The sequence below is a fragment of the Lasiodiplodia theobromae genome, assembly GCF_012971845.1.
Source record: "Lasiodiplodia theobromae strain AM2As chromosome Unknown scaffold_51, whole genome shotgun sequence".
Taxonomy (NCBI): domain Eukaryota; kingdom Fungi; phylum Ascomycota; class Dothideomycetes; order Botryosphaeriales; family Botryosphaeriaceae; genus Lasiodiplodia; species Lasiodiplodia theobromae.
Window position 1 is genome coordinate 216,265 of NW_023336532.1, and position 15,387 is coordinate 231,651.

The window sequence follows — 15,387 nt, forward strand, 5'->3', positions numbered from 1 at the left end:
CGTTCATCCCGGCCTTGCCGTCAGCCACAGGTCCGGAACCACCGGGTATTCGCAAGGGTGACTCGGAATTGCTCAAATCGTAGTCATCGGGTAGCTGTGAATCCATGCTTCCCCTTGGGGGCGTCCTTAGGAGCGGCATCCAGGGAGCAGGAATCAGCGGAGTACCCAACGCTTGACTCTCTGCATTGTGGCCCATTCGAGTGTCGACTTCGGACGAGAGGCGAGGTCTCTTGCTGCTTCTCTGTGAGATTGATGATTCAATCTCTGAGAACGGAGGGTCAGAACCATATGACGACGTGTCAACGTGGTCTTCGAGCGCGGTCAAGGCCTTCTGCGTATCTTCGATGTATAGCAGCTGTGGAGTGCTTCTACCTGTACTTGCCTTTGGCTGACCTGATGCAGAACGTTTGGCAGACGACTGTTGCTGGTGAAGCCATCGTTTCTCAAGCTCGTAGAGTTGGTGAACAGGCGACGGGGAGGCGGATGTGCTCATGAAGCTCCCAAAGTCCGGTGCTTGAGCAAGGACCTCGGGTTTCTTGCCTTTGGCTGCAGAATTTCTTGAGGCAGGAACAATCTGTGCGGGCTCCACGAAGCCAGCGACGGTCGGCGCTTGGGTGACTGGGGTACCCGGGTTTATTTTGCTGCAAAGCAGGTTACGACTGTGGGCTGCTTTAGAGCGTTCCGGAGTCATAGGAGCTCGGCGATGGTCATCTTGGTTCACGTAGCTGCTGATGGTATTTGCAGGCTCGAAGTCGTCGTAGGCTTCGGCGAGCCTTCTGTATCGCTCATCATCTTTGCCAGATGCGGGCGCAGAGAGATGGACTAGGATTTCTTTCATATCCAAAATCGTCGGAGGTAGGCCTGGAGGAAGCAGAGAGGTCCATGATTCCGGAAAGGTAAGGGCCTAGCTCAGGACAGGCACATAGATGGCTACGTGTTAAAATATACCTGGCGAGAGCCTGTGATGGAACACGTGCATCGGCGACAAAGCGACGGGTGTTGATTGTTGTAGTTTGGACTGAGAGCGGCAGGGTCTTCGCCTCCACCCACCGCCCGCATCGCTTAGTCAAAAGCGCCAAGATATTAAAATTCCGGCGTTGACGCACTTCTGGCCCGCGAGACACCACCATCCAACCCCACAGCAATCATGGCGCCTGCTTCGCTCCTCGACCTCGTGTCGGCTCTGCCCGCCACCGACAGCTGGGGTCCCGCCACCTCCAGCGAGACGATGCTGGATGGCGTTCCCTACGCGCCCTACTCGAAGGCCGACCGCCTAGGCCGCATGGCCGATTGGACTGATGGCAAGGACCGTGACGGACGCGGCGGTCGCCAGCAGTATGGTGGCAGGAACTACCGTGGTATGTGTCTCGCTCGGCTTGCACGAGTTGCCGCGCGCTTTGTCACTCGAGCTTATTCTAACCCACAATCAAGACCAGCAGGTCTACGGCGCCTCCCAGGCGAACAACCCCTTCGCGATCCAGGTTGCCGAGGAAGAGGCCACTTTCTCCGTTGTCGACAACACCCGCACTTCTGCGAGGACCCGGGGTTTCGGCCGTGGTGGTGGCACCGTTTTCCGCGGCCGTGGCCAGCGCGGTGGACCTGCCGCGCGTGGCGGCAGAGGCACATTCCAGCGCGTCGGTGGAAGGCAGCAGCAGGGCGGCTATGATAACCGCGCCCAGCGCGGTGGCCGCGGTGGTAGGCGTTTCGGCTGGAGGGACGACAAGCCCCAGCGCAACAGGGACGCCTCTGTCCAGGTCAAGCCGGACTGGACTGTCCTCGAGGAGATTGACTTCTCCCGCCTTGCGAAGCTCAACCTCGAGACCCCCGACGGTGAGGACCTCGACAGCTACGGCTTCCTCTACTACTACGACCGCTCCTACGACAAGGCTCCCGGCGCAAAGACCTCGGAGAGGAAACTCCAGGTGCTTGACCGTGCCGCTTACAACGTCACCACTTCGAGCGATCCCATCATCCAGGAGCTTTCTGAGAAGGATGAGGCCACTATCTTCGCCACCGACAACATCCTGTCCATGCTCATGTGCGCGCCGAAGTCGGTCTACCCCTGGGATTTGGTCATCACCCGTCGCCGCAACCAGGTCTTCATCGACAAGCGGGATACCTCTACCATTGACATGGTCACGGTCAACGAGAATGCCATGGATGCGCCTCTTGAGACGTCGGAAGGCAACAAGGACACGATCAACAACCCCAATGCCTTGATGCTGGAGGCTACCCACATCAACAACGTCTTCCCTCTCCAGGTCGTCCAGGAGGGCACCAAGAAGGATATGGCTCACGCTCACCCCTTCTACAACGAGGAGGAGGAGTCGGCTCCCCCGGCATCCAAGTCTTACAGGTACCGCCGCTTCGACCTGTCGCTGAACAATGATGAGGAGCCTCTTCACCTCGTTGTCAGGACGGAGCTTGATGCCGCTGTGAAGAACAACATCAGCGGCGAGGACCAGTACCTGACCATCAAGGCCCTGAACGAGTTCGACAACAAGGCCCAGGGCTCCGGTGGCGCCCTTGACTGGCGCACCAAGCTGGCCAGCCAGAGGGGTGCTGTTCTTGCTACCGAGATGAAGAACAACAGCTGCAAGCTCGCTCGCTGGACCGTTCAGTCTATCCTCGCAAAGGCCGACTCTATGAAGCTTGGGTAAGAATGCTCCAACCAAATGAAAAGACTAAATTGCTAACAGTCGCAGTTTCGTGTCCCGTACCAACCCCAAGAACAACAATGACCACGTCATTCTCGGCGTCCTCAGCGCTAAGCCGCGTGAGTTCGCCGCCCAGATGGCACTCAACCTGTCCAACGGCTGGGGTATCGTCCGTACCATTGCGGATATGTGCCTGAAGATGCCCGAGGGCAAGTACGTCCTTGTCAAGGACCCCAACAAGCCTGTTCTCCGCCTCTACCAGGTGCCGGATAACACGTTTGAGGAGGAGGCTGAGGATGGAGCGGTTCCAGAGCAGGACGATGAGGAGTAAGAGTGATATCACAGTAATCCCGGGATGAAGGCATGATTTGTGCTTTATTTACGAACAGGATGGTTATGGGAGCCCTTGAGCAGTGTCGGGCTTTGGGTTAGCTCGGCGAAACAAAAGCAATGGAGACATTCAATCACACACAATCCTCTTGTCCAATGGCGAATAGGCAATTTCAGATCTTAAGCAGTTCAGAGATACTTGCTCAGTTCCGCAATTGGCTAGGTGGCAGAGAGGAACTAACCCTGCTTGGGATGTTGATTGTCAAAGATGCAACTAATCATGCGTGTAGGGATATAAATGGGTTGATACGTCATGCGATGCGATAACCGATAAGCTCATTACTTCCACGGAGATGTTGTGTTCAGGGCCGGCGTGGCGAGCTTGAAGGGTGGGTTGCTAGCGTGCTTCGCGGTGGGGGCGGGCGGTTGATGGATGAGGGTGTAGGAACGGGCGTGAGGATCAATTGCGTCTCTCCCGGTCAGATTGATATGGGCATTGACCTGAAGGGCTTCGGTATGCGCGGCACGAGCTCCCAGCAGCTGCCGCTGTCGAGTCCGCAGACGGAGAAGGTGAGTGCTATGTCCGAGGTTTGGAGCTTTGGAGCTGATTAGCGTGCTTTTCTTGCAGGCGCAGAAGGTACATATATTGGTCTTGAGCGCGCTGGGCTGCCACAAGGTCGTCGGTTTCTTGGCGAGCGGGCTTAGCAGCTACATCACTGGCGCAAACTTGGTGGTTGCTGACGGTGCAATGCATGTGGATCCTTTCGTCAATCATTGGGGGAGCGAAGCTACTGGCTATCCGGCAGGACGATGAATCCGCTGACCGTGCCAATTTGAGGAATCGACGCCGACGAAAAACAAATGTGACTGGCATGTACACATTTTCGCACTAATTGAAGTAGACATATCAACTATCAAGCTACTTTTGCAGTTTGTTCTCTCATATCTATTTAATCAACCACTACATCTAAATGACAAGCTCTATCGTCCTTTTTTATTATTTTAAAAAAAGGAGAGAAGGTAGAGCACTCCCATTTACTCATTTCTCACGGTCAGCGGTTCATGTAATTCTATGTTGGATACATATGAAGGGCCTGCCGGTTTCCAAAGACGGAAAGCCGTGGCGCACTCTTGTTCCACAGGCGCTATGTTAGTCGCATGTGATTATTGGAGAACTTGTCTTGTGAGAGTAAGCACAGAACCAATGGAAAACCCCGCACGCATCACTCAAACTTATTCCTCTGTCAGCTGATTTTCAGTGGTAAGTTTTTTCTAACGTATTCTTAGAACCATGGAAACTCTAAGTCAACATATCAGCACTTACCCGTCAAGCGTAACAAATCCGGAGGATTCGACCACGCGTAGCAGAAACTTATGCATGCTCATGAGACTAGGATCCTCAAAGTCTACCGGGCCGCGATCATGAATCACTTCACTGCATGCACCTGGTCGATTATAGCCTCAGCGCCGAAGATTTGCTCATCCGATTCCCGTTGTGATTATTTTTATCCGTGATGATTTTGATGTGCTTGTCTCGTGCGGCGAGAACCCTGGCACCTAGGTTCCACGCTGGTCGGGGCAGCAGCAATCACGTCCGCATTCCGACCGACGTGGGGCATTGCCATGTAGATCGGATTCTCAGGCATTCCCAGTCAGGACAGCTGATCTAAGGCCAACTCATCATTCGGGCCTTGAGACGGCGTGTTTATTCTCATCAAATCGCAACGACAGCCAGGAATTCATGCCGCTTGGTGAACAACGGTCTGAGTATTGATTAACGAATATATTTCTTTTGCTTCAACAAATCCATGGCTCGGTATGGAAGATGTTGCGAAACGTGAGCCCAATACCTTCGCCTTCTTGTAATTGTTGAATGAAGAGCTGCAAATCGAGCATCAGAAATCTTTGGTTCATTCTATTTTCTCCCCTTTGATTAGCTCTCTCCTCGATCTCCCTTTCTTGGTCAACGCTACTATTTTCCCTTGATGAAGCATCTCAGAAGGGAATCTATCAGTCAAGGGAAAAGGAAAGAGTTTTAATGAGAGATTGAAACTGCGCGAGGGGGACTAAGGGAGAGAAAATTGACAAAACCCAAAGGATTCTTCGTTGGGACAATGGGTACCAGAAACAATGATACCGTGTTGTTAGGGGTTAGGTTGTTGGTGGAGCGAGGAACGGGAACTGTCTCTCTCATCACACCGCAAACCGTTGGCAGATCCCTTCCCTTCTCTTTCTCCACTTTCATCTGGGCCCGTCCCGCCCGGCCCCGCTGGGCTGTTGTATCGGTGAGGGAGATAAGAAGCACGGAAGCTATAATGTCAGTGGGGGGTTGCGCACAGGGACTAATCCACCGAGGAAACGAAGAGGCATGGATCAACAGGACCGGTGTGAAACTACGAAAGCTTGGGTGCAAAGCTTGTTTTTCTTCCTTAAGTGTACACGTGCGTTACAATACGTGAAGAAACACTATCGATGAACGAATCTTGGGATGCACTCGTCGCATGTTTGTTCCTATTTCATCACTCTTTTTTTCTTCTCGAATGTTGAACGCCACATCGCTCAATAATGATACAGAATTGTCCTACGGCGATCTTCATGAAGCCCCCTTCGACAACCATCTCCAGCACCAACATAATTTAGTGTGATTCCCGCCCACTCACAAAGCATACAGTCCGCCTTGTTACAATAATCAATGCCATAACCAATCCAATCTTGGTGCAGTCGTGCATGGGTATTCCAACACCATTAGGGCGATGATTAGGCCCACGGGTCGCGACTCAAGGGTCCAGTATGCCCCTGCGCCATGGTACGCCGTGGCGCGCCATACCTGTCAAGTCTCTCATTTACCGCGTGGCTGTTTGATGGCGCCACGCGAAGCCGCTATCCGTCTCCTGCAACTTTTTATGAAACACAGGCACGGCTTGAAATATCCCCATCCGGACATACATGTCTCGGAGAAGCACAATCTCCCCGAGGCCGAAACTTGTGTTTCCGAGACACCAATTTGTTTGTTGGGGTAAAACGGCAGTTGTGTTTCGGTTGGGTCGATATGTTTCGAATACATGTTGGGAGTCGCGGTGAGAAGAGTGGATATCTCTTCGACTGTTTCGCTGCTCCGTGGTACCATGCCGAATCGGGCAGTCGCCGTGCCGGAGAACTGTGGCTCCAGCCAAGCAGTTCCAGGGGGAGGAAAAGCAAAGAGGGATGAAGAACTGAAAAAGCAAACGTAATCGTGCGGAAAGACGGATCAACAAACTGGTGTCGTCCCCGCTAAAGGGTATCGTCGTCGAAAGTGAAAGTCGACGGATCAAGGCGGTCCCCGAACCGGGTCCCACAAAACATTCGACGGCATCAAAACCATAATACAGTCCTTCTCTTTTTCGTTACATCAGTCCGGTTTTCAGTAAATCCTCGACCAACCAGGGAGGCCGCGCTGCTTCAAGCCAACGAAGCCGGCACCCTCGGGTCGCAGGCCGTCGTACTTCTCGTTGGCGGCGGCGATGGTGGTGAAGTCGTCAAGGGTGAAGCGCTTAGGTTCAGCGGCGGGCTCGGGCTTGGGCTGACGCTTCATCAACAGTCGGTCCTTCAGGGCCCACATGGTGCTGCTGAATTCGCGCTTCTTTGCTTCAGCGGCAGCAACATCTGTATCTGGTGGGATCGAGGTTAGATCAATCCATTGTTCGCAAAAGTGGATGTTGAATGGTAATGATGACGTATAATGGATTATGTGGTGTGGCACTTTGGCGCTAGAGCAGGTATTTCTGTGGGGGATGGCGATAGGAGAGAGCTTACCAACTATCGGTGATGACGAAAGGTCGCGTTCGGCGATCCGTGCGCCTCCTTCCTGGCCGGCAGCGCTCAGACCGGTTGATGAAGTGGTGACAGCGACGGGTGCGGCGGTGACGAAGGCGATGAGGAAGAAGGCAGTGATGAGGCGGGCCAGAGAAGTGGTGGTGAAGCGCATGTTGGGCGGATGGAGTCGGGCTTGGTTGGCAGTGGTGGATGCAGAGGTCGGAATATGAACGTAAAGAATTCGTAGCACAGGCGCGGCAGTCTTTTAAGTGTGAACTGGCTGGTCGGTGAAGGGTTCGGCGGGCGGTTTGTGGTAGTGGTGTGGGTGATTGTCAGGAGAAGTATTGGATCTTGTAGTACGTCAAAGAAGGTGTGTGAGGCTTTTTCTGGTCTGACCCAAGACAGTGGAAGTCGGTGGAATTGGAGCCACGCAGGCGTGAAGAAGAAGAAGAAGAAGGAGAAGCAGAGTGAAGGGCTTGCGGGCAGCGCAGGCGCAAGACGAAACGGACGGGGAGGGGAAATATACAGCATGACGGGAAGACGTCACCTAGGGCGGCACCAGTGCGCGTGCTAAACAGGGCCATGGTTAGGTCGCGCGCGGGAAAGTGGTGCACACCCAAAACGCAGGCACGGCCGGAGAGGAAGCAGCAAGCGGCGGCTTTGGCGATCGTCAAACAGCAGCCGCCGCCATCCCTGCAATAGTGCATGTCTCTCGCAGCCAAAAGAGAGAGGTTCGCAGGCCAATCAGCCGGCCACCGCAGACGTGCCTTACTGCTGATCAGCTAACCATTCGCAATCTCGACCTCCCGGCCGGCAAGAGAGAAGATCCCCCTGACGGCGGCGATCGTCGTTTCTCCAGCGCGGTTGTTTGGAGTAATGATGAGGCCACAGCCACCCCCAGGGGACCGGCCTAACGTTCTGGAAAAGTGGGGAGAAGGTGAGCATCTCGACAATGGTTCGCACATGCGCGTGCGTGCCGCCCCCCGGCGTCATGGACCCCATGGGCCGCCTGATCTGAGACTGGCCGTCGATTGCCATTGCCCGAAACGGCCGCTCGGCGCCTGAGGGCCAAGGGTTGGCGGCTCTGCTGTGTCTCCGGCCCATTCGATTTGACGTATTGCATGGCCGCATCGAGACAGTGCTGCGGCCTGCCTAAGGGTCTGAGGACGCGACCGGACCATCCACCGACGTCTAGCCGCCGCCGCACCAAGCCAATGGCTTTCTTCTACCGATCGTAGACGGCCCTCCTTAGATGCCTACACTCTTCGGTCCCGCCTCACGCTTTTGCGTCTGTCGCCGCGTTTCAGAAACGCGATGCAGGTACTATTCGTGCAGGTAATTACAAACCTGCAAGGTACGGAAAACAACGCGGGCGCCATGTCCTTTTTCTGCCTGCATGAGCCGACGTCGCACGGGAGTACAATAATGCCCCAGCATTCAATGCCGGGCCCCACTTTTTCCCACTATGTATGAAATCATATCAGCGTCTCCGCGCCAACCTTTTGTCGTCTGGTGACACTAGTATGCAACAGAAAACACGTGTGGGAAAGTGCGCCCCGTCAACCACGAAATCAGAACACCGTCAGGCGGGGGAGCCCATTGCCCAATCTACATAGATTTCGTGCCAGCCACACCATTGACTCACTCACAAGCACTCAACTTGTCATCGCGTGGGTTTGCCATACTGCTCATAGAGGAGGCAAAAGGATTAGTGAATAGTAAATGAATACACTACCCCGCCGCTATTGCCTGGCTAATTGACTAGTTGCTGAGCACGCTAAACAAGCATCCTCGTCGCTGCACAGACCATCGACGCTGTACGCCCATACCATATCCACCACAAGTCACGCCACAGCACGACGGTACACACGCAAAGACCAGGCACCCGCAAACCGATCACATTCTTTGTCTAGCTCCACCGCTCCACTACCATCGAGAGGGCGGGCTGTTCTTAGCTATACCAGTCTGCGAACAAAAAAAAAGAATTAAAGCCTTCTTCAAGGACGCCAGCCTTTATTCGTAGAAGGGAAAAGAGAAAGGAGAAAAAAACCGAACGCACAAGGTATAAGGCTTGAGGAAGATGCGCTCCATAAAACTCCTTTTTCTTTCTCTCATATCGAAGAAATCCAAAAATCCCCCCCTTTCCCAGAATTACATCCCTCCGTCTTCTCTCGTTTGTTCGTATACACATATCCAGGAACCCGAACCGTGCCCATTTACCGTCGTCCCATCATCATCAACATCATCATCGCATCGTCAAATGAGGTTGGAAGGATATTCTTAAAATCCCTTCCTCGCCCATCCCTCCAAGCCTCTCCACGCACATCCATCCCTCGCACCCTCCTCCAGCGCCTGCGTGATACCCTCGCCGAGACGTCCCTCGTCCTCCTTGCCCATCTCCGCCTGCAGCTTGACGAGCCACTTCTCCCACGCGCGAGCGCCGATGAGGCCGGCAACCTCACGGGCGTCCTTGGTCGAGCCCTGCTGTTGCTGCTGGTTGCTGCTGCCCTCGTCGATGTCCTTCGGCGGCGGCGTGGGGGGCACGGTGATGGTGGGCCCGCTGGTGGTCGTGGTACCGTTGACGATGGCGTCCATCAGCGAGTCCGCGCGCTTGTGCTGATGACGGCGAGGGAAGAAGAACGAAGTCGGGGAGAAGGGCTCAACCTCGCCGTTCGGGCCGATGACCTTCTCGCTATGCGGGCTGTGGGCCGAGATGGAGCCACGCGGCGAGTTCAGCACGTCCGGGTGCTTGCTCTTCGCGAGGGCCTCGTCAGCGCCGACGTTCAGCGTCTCGCTCCACTTGGCGCCAGTGCGAGGCAAAGGAGTGGTCGTCCACGCGCGCCTGACGTCCTTGGCGGCGAAGCCGGCGCGTGCGAGGCGGGGCAGGAAAGACTTGGTGGGCTGCGCGTCATAGCCGCGGGTGCGAAGGTTGAAAGAGAATTCGACTGAGACCTTCTGCGTGTGCGAGCCCGCCGCGGCGCGCATGACATCGGCGTCAAGGAGCGAGAACTCCAGGTAGCCACCTGGCTTGAGAATACGCATGCACTCCTTCAGGCAAAGATCATACTCGTCGAGGCAGGAAGTAGAGTTACCGCCAGCGAGCTGTCCTGGGCTGGGGACGGGCTTGGTAGTCTTGAGGAGTGCGTAGAGGTTGCGGGCGGAAACGACGTCGAAGTGGCCGTTGGGAAAGGGCAGCGTCCAGTAGTTGGGCACAACCTTGTGGCGGTGGTTCGGCGGGCCCTCGATGTCGCGCTTCTCATCACCGTCAAGCTTAACGGGTTCCTCGGTCTTGGTGGAGACGGTGAAGACGGAAGTCATGGGGAAGTCCAGAGCGACTTGCCATGCCCAGTCGCAGACTGCCTGGCCGCCCAGGTCAAGAACGCGAGTAGCACCCTCATCCCGGGAGTGGGCGAGAATCTTGTAGGCGGGGCTGGTGATGAGACGACCACCGTGGAGCAGTCGTGAGGCCTCGAGAGCCCAGAAGGCCGGTCGCACGAGCTCAAGAACCTGCTGCTCCTTCTGGGCCTTGGCGATCTGCTCCTTGTGCTCGTTGGGGTCATCCGTGTAGAAGAGAGACACCGGGCGTGTTGAAGGGATCTTAGAGTAGCCGCACAGCTCGTACCTACCGAGGAGCAGGTTGTTGTGCCTTTTTGGTGCGCAGCGACGCTGCAGGTGCACAGCCTCGGCACGGGTAAGACGGTGGATGAAGGCATCGAACTTGCCAGTAGTCTCCCTGAGAAACTCAAGTGCCTCGAAAAAGGTGGTATCCTTGGTCAGAGTCTCGTTAGGCGTCTTAGGCGTCTTGGGGACAACAAGGTCAACAAAGCGGACAGACTTCTTCGACGGGGAGCCGATGTCGATAATGGAGTTTCTTCTCTCATGAGCAACGGGGCTGATGGGGCTGAGCATGCCCTCCAGCCAGTTCTCCTGAGCAGTGATCCAGAGGCTGGTGCGGCTGAGGTTCTTGCCGGCAAGCTGCTCGAGTTCCTGAGCATAGTTTTCGTTGTACTCGAACTTTGTTGCGCTTGGCTGGATCTCCATAATCTCTCCAACGGGAGACAGGAAGCCGTCGAGAGCAGTTGGGGTTTGCTCTGCGGCGCCAAAGTTGGCGGGAACTTCGACAACGTGCTCAACAACGTTGTCCGGGCGTTCCCTCCAAGGCACGCCGTAGAAGTTCTCAGCGACGGATGTCGACGGAGTCTCATCGCGCTTCTGCGGGGGAGGAAGGCTCCAGGTGTGGCGGGCAGAGCCCTGCAGAGAAGAGAAGAAACCGCCGGGCGACGGGATGGTCAGGGCAGAGAATTCGTCCTCATCAGCTCTGAGGTCCGAGGGGGTCGTTGTGAGGTCGTTGGTGAAGATTCTCTGGACGGGGGCGGTCAGGCGGTCACCTCCGACGACTTGGGTCATCTCTTCCTCGGAGACATGGAGCAGCTGGTCACGGGTCTCAGTGTCATCATCACGAGAAATGTGGTGCAGCGTCTCCATGGCAGCAGGGTTGAGTTGCACAGAGCCCGACCACTCCCTTTCCTTCTGGGCTTGCTGGTCCGGGGTCGAGGGACAGCTCAGGTGCTCCAGCTCTTCCGACGACAAGCTGCCGTCCAGGGACGGCTCAGCACTGGTTGCGGGGTCGTTGAGTTTGCGGGCGGCTAGCATGTTGAGAACGTTCTGAGCAGGAGTCAAAGCTGGGACAGGGGCGGGCGAAACTGCACTTTTCTGGAGCTTTTCGATAGTCGGCCAGTGGGATGGTGACGGAATGACAATCGAAGGATAGCTGTTGCGGCTGGACCTTGCGCTGTTGTTGGTACTGGACTTCTTGACCGAGTTGGAGCACTTGAGCGGAACCTCCTCAGTATCGTCGTCGGTCATGTCGTACAGCTCGTCGAAGTCGGGGTCGTTGCGCGAGCGGGCGAGCGGCCAGTTCTCCTCGGTCTGGGCTTGGGCGGGCTGGGGGTTCTGGAGCGAGGCCTTCGGAGTAGGGAAGTCTTCGCTGTAGGCAGGCGACTGGTACGAGGGCGAGGCAACGGAGGCCCTGCCAGTATACTGGGCCCACTGGTGAGAAAGGTTCTGGGAGAAGTAATCCTGGTAGATGTGGGGGATCTGCGGGGATTCCTCGATTATGGTATTAATGGTTGCTCTCCGGTCCAGCGGAGAGACGAGACGCGAATCGGCCGGCGGGCAGTAGGTGGTGGCGGGCAGGTAGTAGCTCTCCATGGTGTAGGCTGAAGCGTTTCGAGTACCAAAAAAATGGAATTATTAGTTGGGCAATAACCCGGTCCGATCAACGGATAGCAATGCGTGAGGCTCCGGTCAACGGAAGCGCAAGAGACAAAGAAAGAAGAACAAAAAAGCAAAAGTCAACGCGTGACGATGGTCGACATGCGTGGAGAATGGGATGGACCATTTAGGCGCGATGCGGCACAGTGTAGCTTAAGAGCAAGCGACTTGTGGCCCGTGAGCGAGCGGCGGTCAGTGGCGTATTGGCTGCAGGGGTGTGATGTTTGCAGGCGCCGTGGAGCAGTGGAGGACCAGCGGCAAGAGAAGAGGCTCTTGTGGCGGTTGGGCGCGGTCACAGTGGCACGACGTGTGCGTCGTGCCAGGGCGGCCGGCGGTTGGCTGGGGTGGAGATGAGCGGGCCAGTCAGTGCGCAGATGGGTGAGTGGTCGGGGTCGACGATTGGATGGCAGCTGCTGTAAGCGCCCGCGGCCCGTGCTGGGCGGGTGTTATTTTGGGCCCTGGAGTGGGGCCCCGGCTCGCAGCGACACGACAACGCTGCCTTGTCGCGCCGTCCTTAAACAAGCCGGCTGCCTCGGTCGTGCATCGCAACAGCCAATTCGGGCGCGTGTGTATATTGTTCGCATGCGCCGTTGCTGCAATGACACGATACAGCGCGGGGTTGCGCGCTTCCTCCTCAGCGCGAACACGTTGCCGTCAACACGCTTCGCTTGCTCCACTGCATCTCTTCCCCAGCTTCCCTCGCGTTTCATTCTCGTTTTTCCGCGAGCTTGGAAACTTATCAACCGTGTCTCCGGCAATCTGCAGCTCATGCTTCACTCCGCGCTTGATTGGGCTTCGAAGAGGTGCCGAAACTTAGATCTGTTGTTGGGACGGCGCTTGTCCTCACCGGTCTCCATCAATATTCGGAGACCGCGGATCTGGCAGCGTCATCTCCGGTGGCGGTGTATATGGCACAGTCGAATCCGTCCAACGAAGTACTCGGTACAAGCGCGCGCATTCCATGTGGGCTGCCACCACACCACCATCAACCACGGCCAAGAGCGGCAAAGCAGGAAACGCATGAAATCTACAGATCATCATTGCCTGTAACTGAACTGTTTCCTTTCTGTTTTGTGTCACTCCGTTGCCTTATATAGCTCCAAGATTGCAGCCCATCATTGGCCCAACACCATACCTGGTCAAACCGGAATTGCCCGCCTATCTCTCTTGGCTATACCATTGCCTCCTACTTTGCCTCACGCTCTACCAATAGCAACATGACTCACTCGGCACTTTCCGCCAAGGCTAACATTGTCTAGAAGTGATGGTATTGCAACGCGCGTCCAAGTTTGACAGCTGCATATGAAGTATCACCATCCAACATTGTGCCCAACAGAGGCACGTCTGCCTCTCACCATTCCACATCTGGCGAGCCAACGATATGCACGATTCTACGGCCTATAAGATTGTTTAAAGTTATTTTTTTTTTAAAAAAAAAACCATCTCGCTCAAGCGTGCTCCACAAAACATGATATACACCGGCTGCATAGGCATTTGAAATCCCCGTGAGAACTCTGTCGTGTGCCTCTTAAATCACACATCTACATCTGTACTCATCTGCCGGAAGACATGCGCCGCGACTGGTTATGTAGTTGACAGGCAGTGCAACAGACTTGTCATACGGGACATGTCATCACTTCGGCATCAAAAGACGGGGTTCATGTCCTGCATACGAAAGACTTCATAGGTACTGGTGAATGCGCAGAATGATCCGTAAGCTATCTGTGAGGCAGCGTAGAACATACGCGCCCGTAGCTAACAAACAGCAAATAACAACCGGAGAGAGGCGAATATCATGGAATCCGCTTGATATTTCGATAGATACAAATATTCCTTGTCATCTTGGACAATCTAATTCCGAAAGAGCACTTTATGCACTTGCCACTTTGTCGTTCCCGGAGCGGGGATATCTGGCCCACTAGCACGTAACTTCACCTATTTACGAGGACTAGGTTTTCGTCATGAGAGTGCGCAGCTGCCGTTCGTGTGCACCTGCCGTTTCGTGCGGGCCGCGCCTTCCCTTCAACATATGCTTCCATGCTACAGCAGCATAAAGTACTTCACGACTAAGGTACAACATTCCATCCCACATTACACGTGACTCTTCCATCACCCACCATGGACCCGACGGAGGCTATGCCGTTAGCTTTGCTTGCACGACGTGCCCGGCTTAAAGAAGAGTCCCTTGCGCTTATGAGGGACGCTGAGAAGAAGCTTCAAGAGCTCGACAATCTTGAGAAGGAGAGTGAGAAGCTTAATGAGCAGATTAAGCGTGAGGGTGCTGCAAATCGTCAGAAGAAGAGGGTGAGAGTGCTTTGGGAATGATGTAGCCTTTCACTGACATTTAGTGTAGAAGTACGACCAGTACCTGGCGGAAGAATGCCTTCCTGGTGGCGCAAAAACGTCAGCGTATCTACAGTCGCAGCTGGTCTCTGCTGTTTGTAGCATGAAGGAGACCATGAAGGAAAACAAGGACAGGCTTGACTGCTACGAACTTTTGAAAACAGACGTCGAGGAACTCATCGCTGAGGCATATGAACACAAAGGACCGATTCCTGTGCACCTATTTACTGAGGAACAACTGGATATGCTGGCATGCCTTGAGAGTCGCATTCAGGCGGACCGGAAGCAACAAAATACGAGCGTGGTACCCGAGCTCCAGAGGATCAGCAAGAGCATCCAGATGATGAAGAAGAGCATGCGAGACCAAGAATGAGAGAATGTCTCTCGCTCCAGCTATTTCTCAACAAGGATACAACGTACGGTGCTACTACGATTCATAAAGACTTCTTCAGGAAAGAAACGGACTTCCATTGATGAGGTCGAAAAAAAAAGGAGAGACATGCATGCCACCTGCACGAGATTTCAGGTTGACTGCATCTACAGTACTGCGAAGGGGGCGTGGGCGAAAATGAAGATTATACTCTATTTCACCTATGGACATGGAGGAACATAGGATTTCAGATTATACTGGAGATCAAACATGAGAACAAATAAAACATTTACGGTCTTGGGGATGTGACTGACTAGACGTGAGAAAGTGGCGGTAGGGCGATTGTATACAGGACTCGTACAAATGGATTATCGCGACTATTGATCCCATATTTCACGTTTGCTCAACAGAAAATACCAGTATCAGTTTCGGTGAAGAAAATTCGAGTTGAAGCAAGATTTCTGTGACAAGGGGTGGCACTTGCTTCACGCGGCAGTCACGCTGCTTGTTTCCCCCAAGGTATAAAAGCGCCTTCTTCAACTGGACATTTTGACCCTTTACCCTCACACCGACACTCACTCCAAACAAACACCTCACTCATGGCAACATCCCGAAAGCGTG

General features: G+C 54.7%; 4 protein-coding genes across 4 annotated transcripts; 2 read left to right on the plus strand and 2 right to left on the minus strand.

The window, feature by feature from the left end:
* Positions 1 to 1,147: 1,147 nt before the first annotated feature.
* On the plus strand, positions 1,148 to 2,988 carry LTHEOB_11672 (Eukaryotic translation initiation factor 3; the record flags this gene model as incomplete). The annotated part of the gene is made up of 3 exons (XM_035508454.1): positions 1,148 to 1,358; positions 1,432 to 2,656; positions 2,706 to 2,988. The coding sequence occupies 3 exons, from the start codon at positions 1,148 to 1,150 to the stop codon at positions 2,986 to 2,988; spliced, it is 1,719 nt and encodes a 572-aa protein (XP_035365824.1).
* Positions 2,989 to 6,387: 3,399 nt separating this feature from the next.
* LTHEOB_11673 (uncharacterized protein) lies at positions 6,388 to 6,951 on the minus strand (the record flags this gene model as incomplete). Its single annotated transcript, XM_035508455.1, has 2 exons — positions 6,388 to 6,635; positions 6,780 to 6,951. 2 exons carry the CDS (start codon positions 6,949 to 6,951, stop codon positions 6,388 to 6,390), a joined length of 420 nt encoding a protein of 139 aa, XP_035365825.1.
* A 2,108-nt stretch (positions 6,952 to 9,059) lies between these two features.
* On the minus strand, positions 9,060 to 11,990 carry LTHEOB_11674 (Methyltransferase type 11; the record flags this gene model as incomplete). The annotated part of the gene is made up of 1 exon (XM_035508456.1): positions 9,060 to 11,990. The coding sequence occupies one exon, from the start codon at positions 11,988 to 11,990 to the stop codon at positions 9,060 to 9,062; it is 2,931 nt and encodes a 976-aa protein (XP_035365826.1).
* Positions 11,991 to 14,171: 2,181 nt separating this feature from the next.
* On the plus strand, positions 14,172 to 14,769 carry LTHEOB_11675 (uncharacterized protein; the record flags this gene model as incomplete). The annotated part of the gene is made up of 2 exons (XM_035508457.1): positions 14,172 to 14,357; positions 14,407 to 14,769. The coding sequence occupies 2 exons, from the start codon at positions 14,172 to 14,174 to the stop codon at positions 14,767 to 14,769; spliced, it is 549 nt and encodes a 182-aa protein (XP_035365827.1).
* Between the last annotated feature and the right edge of the window lie 618 nt (positions 14,770 to 15,387).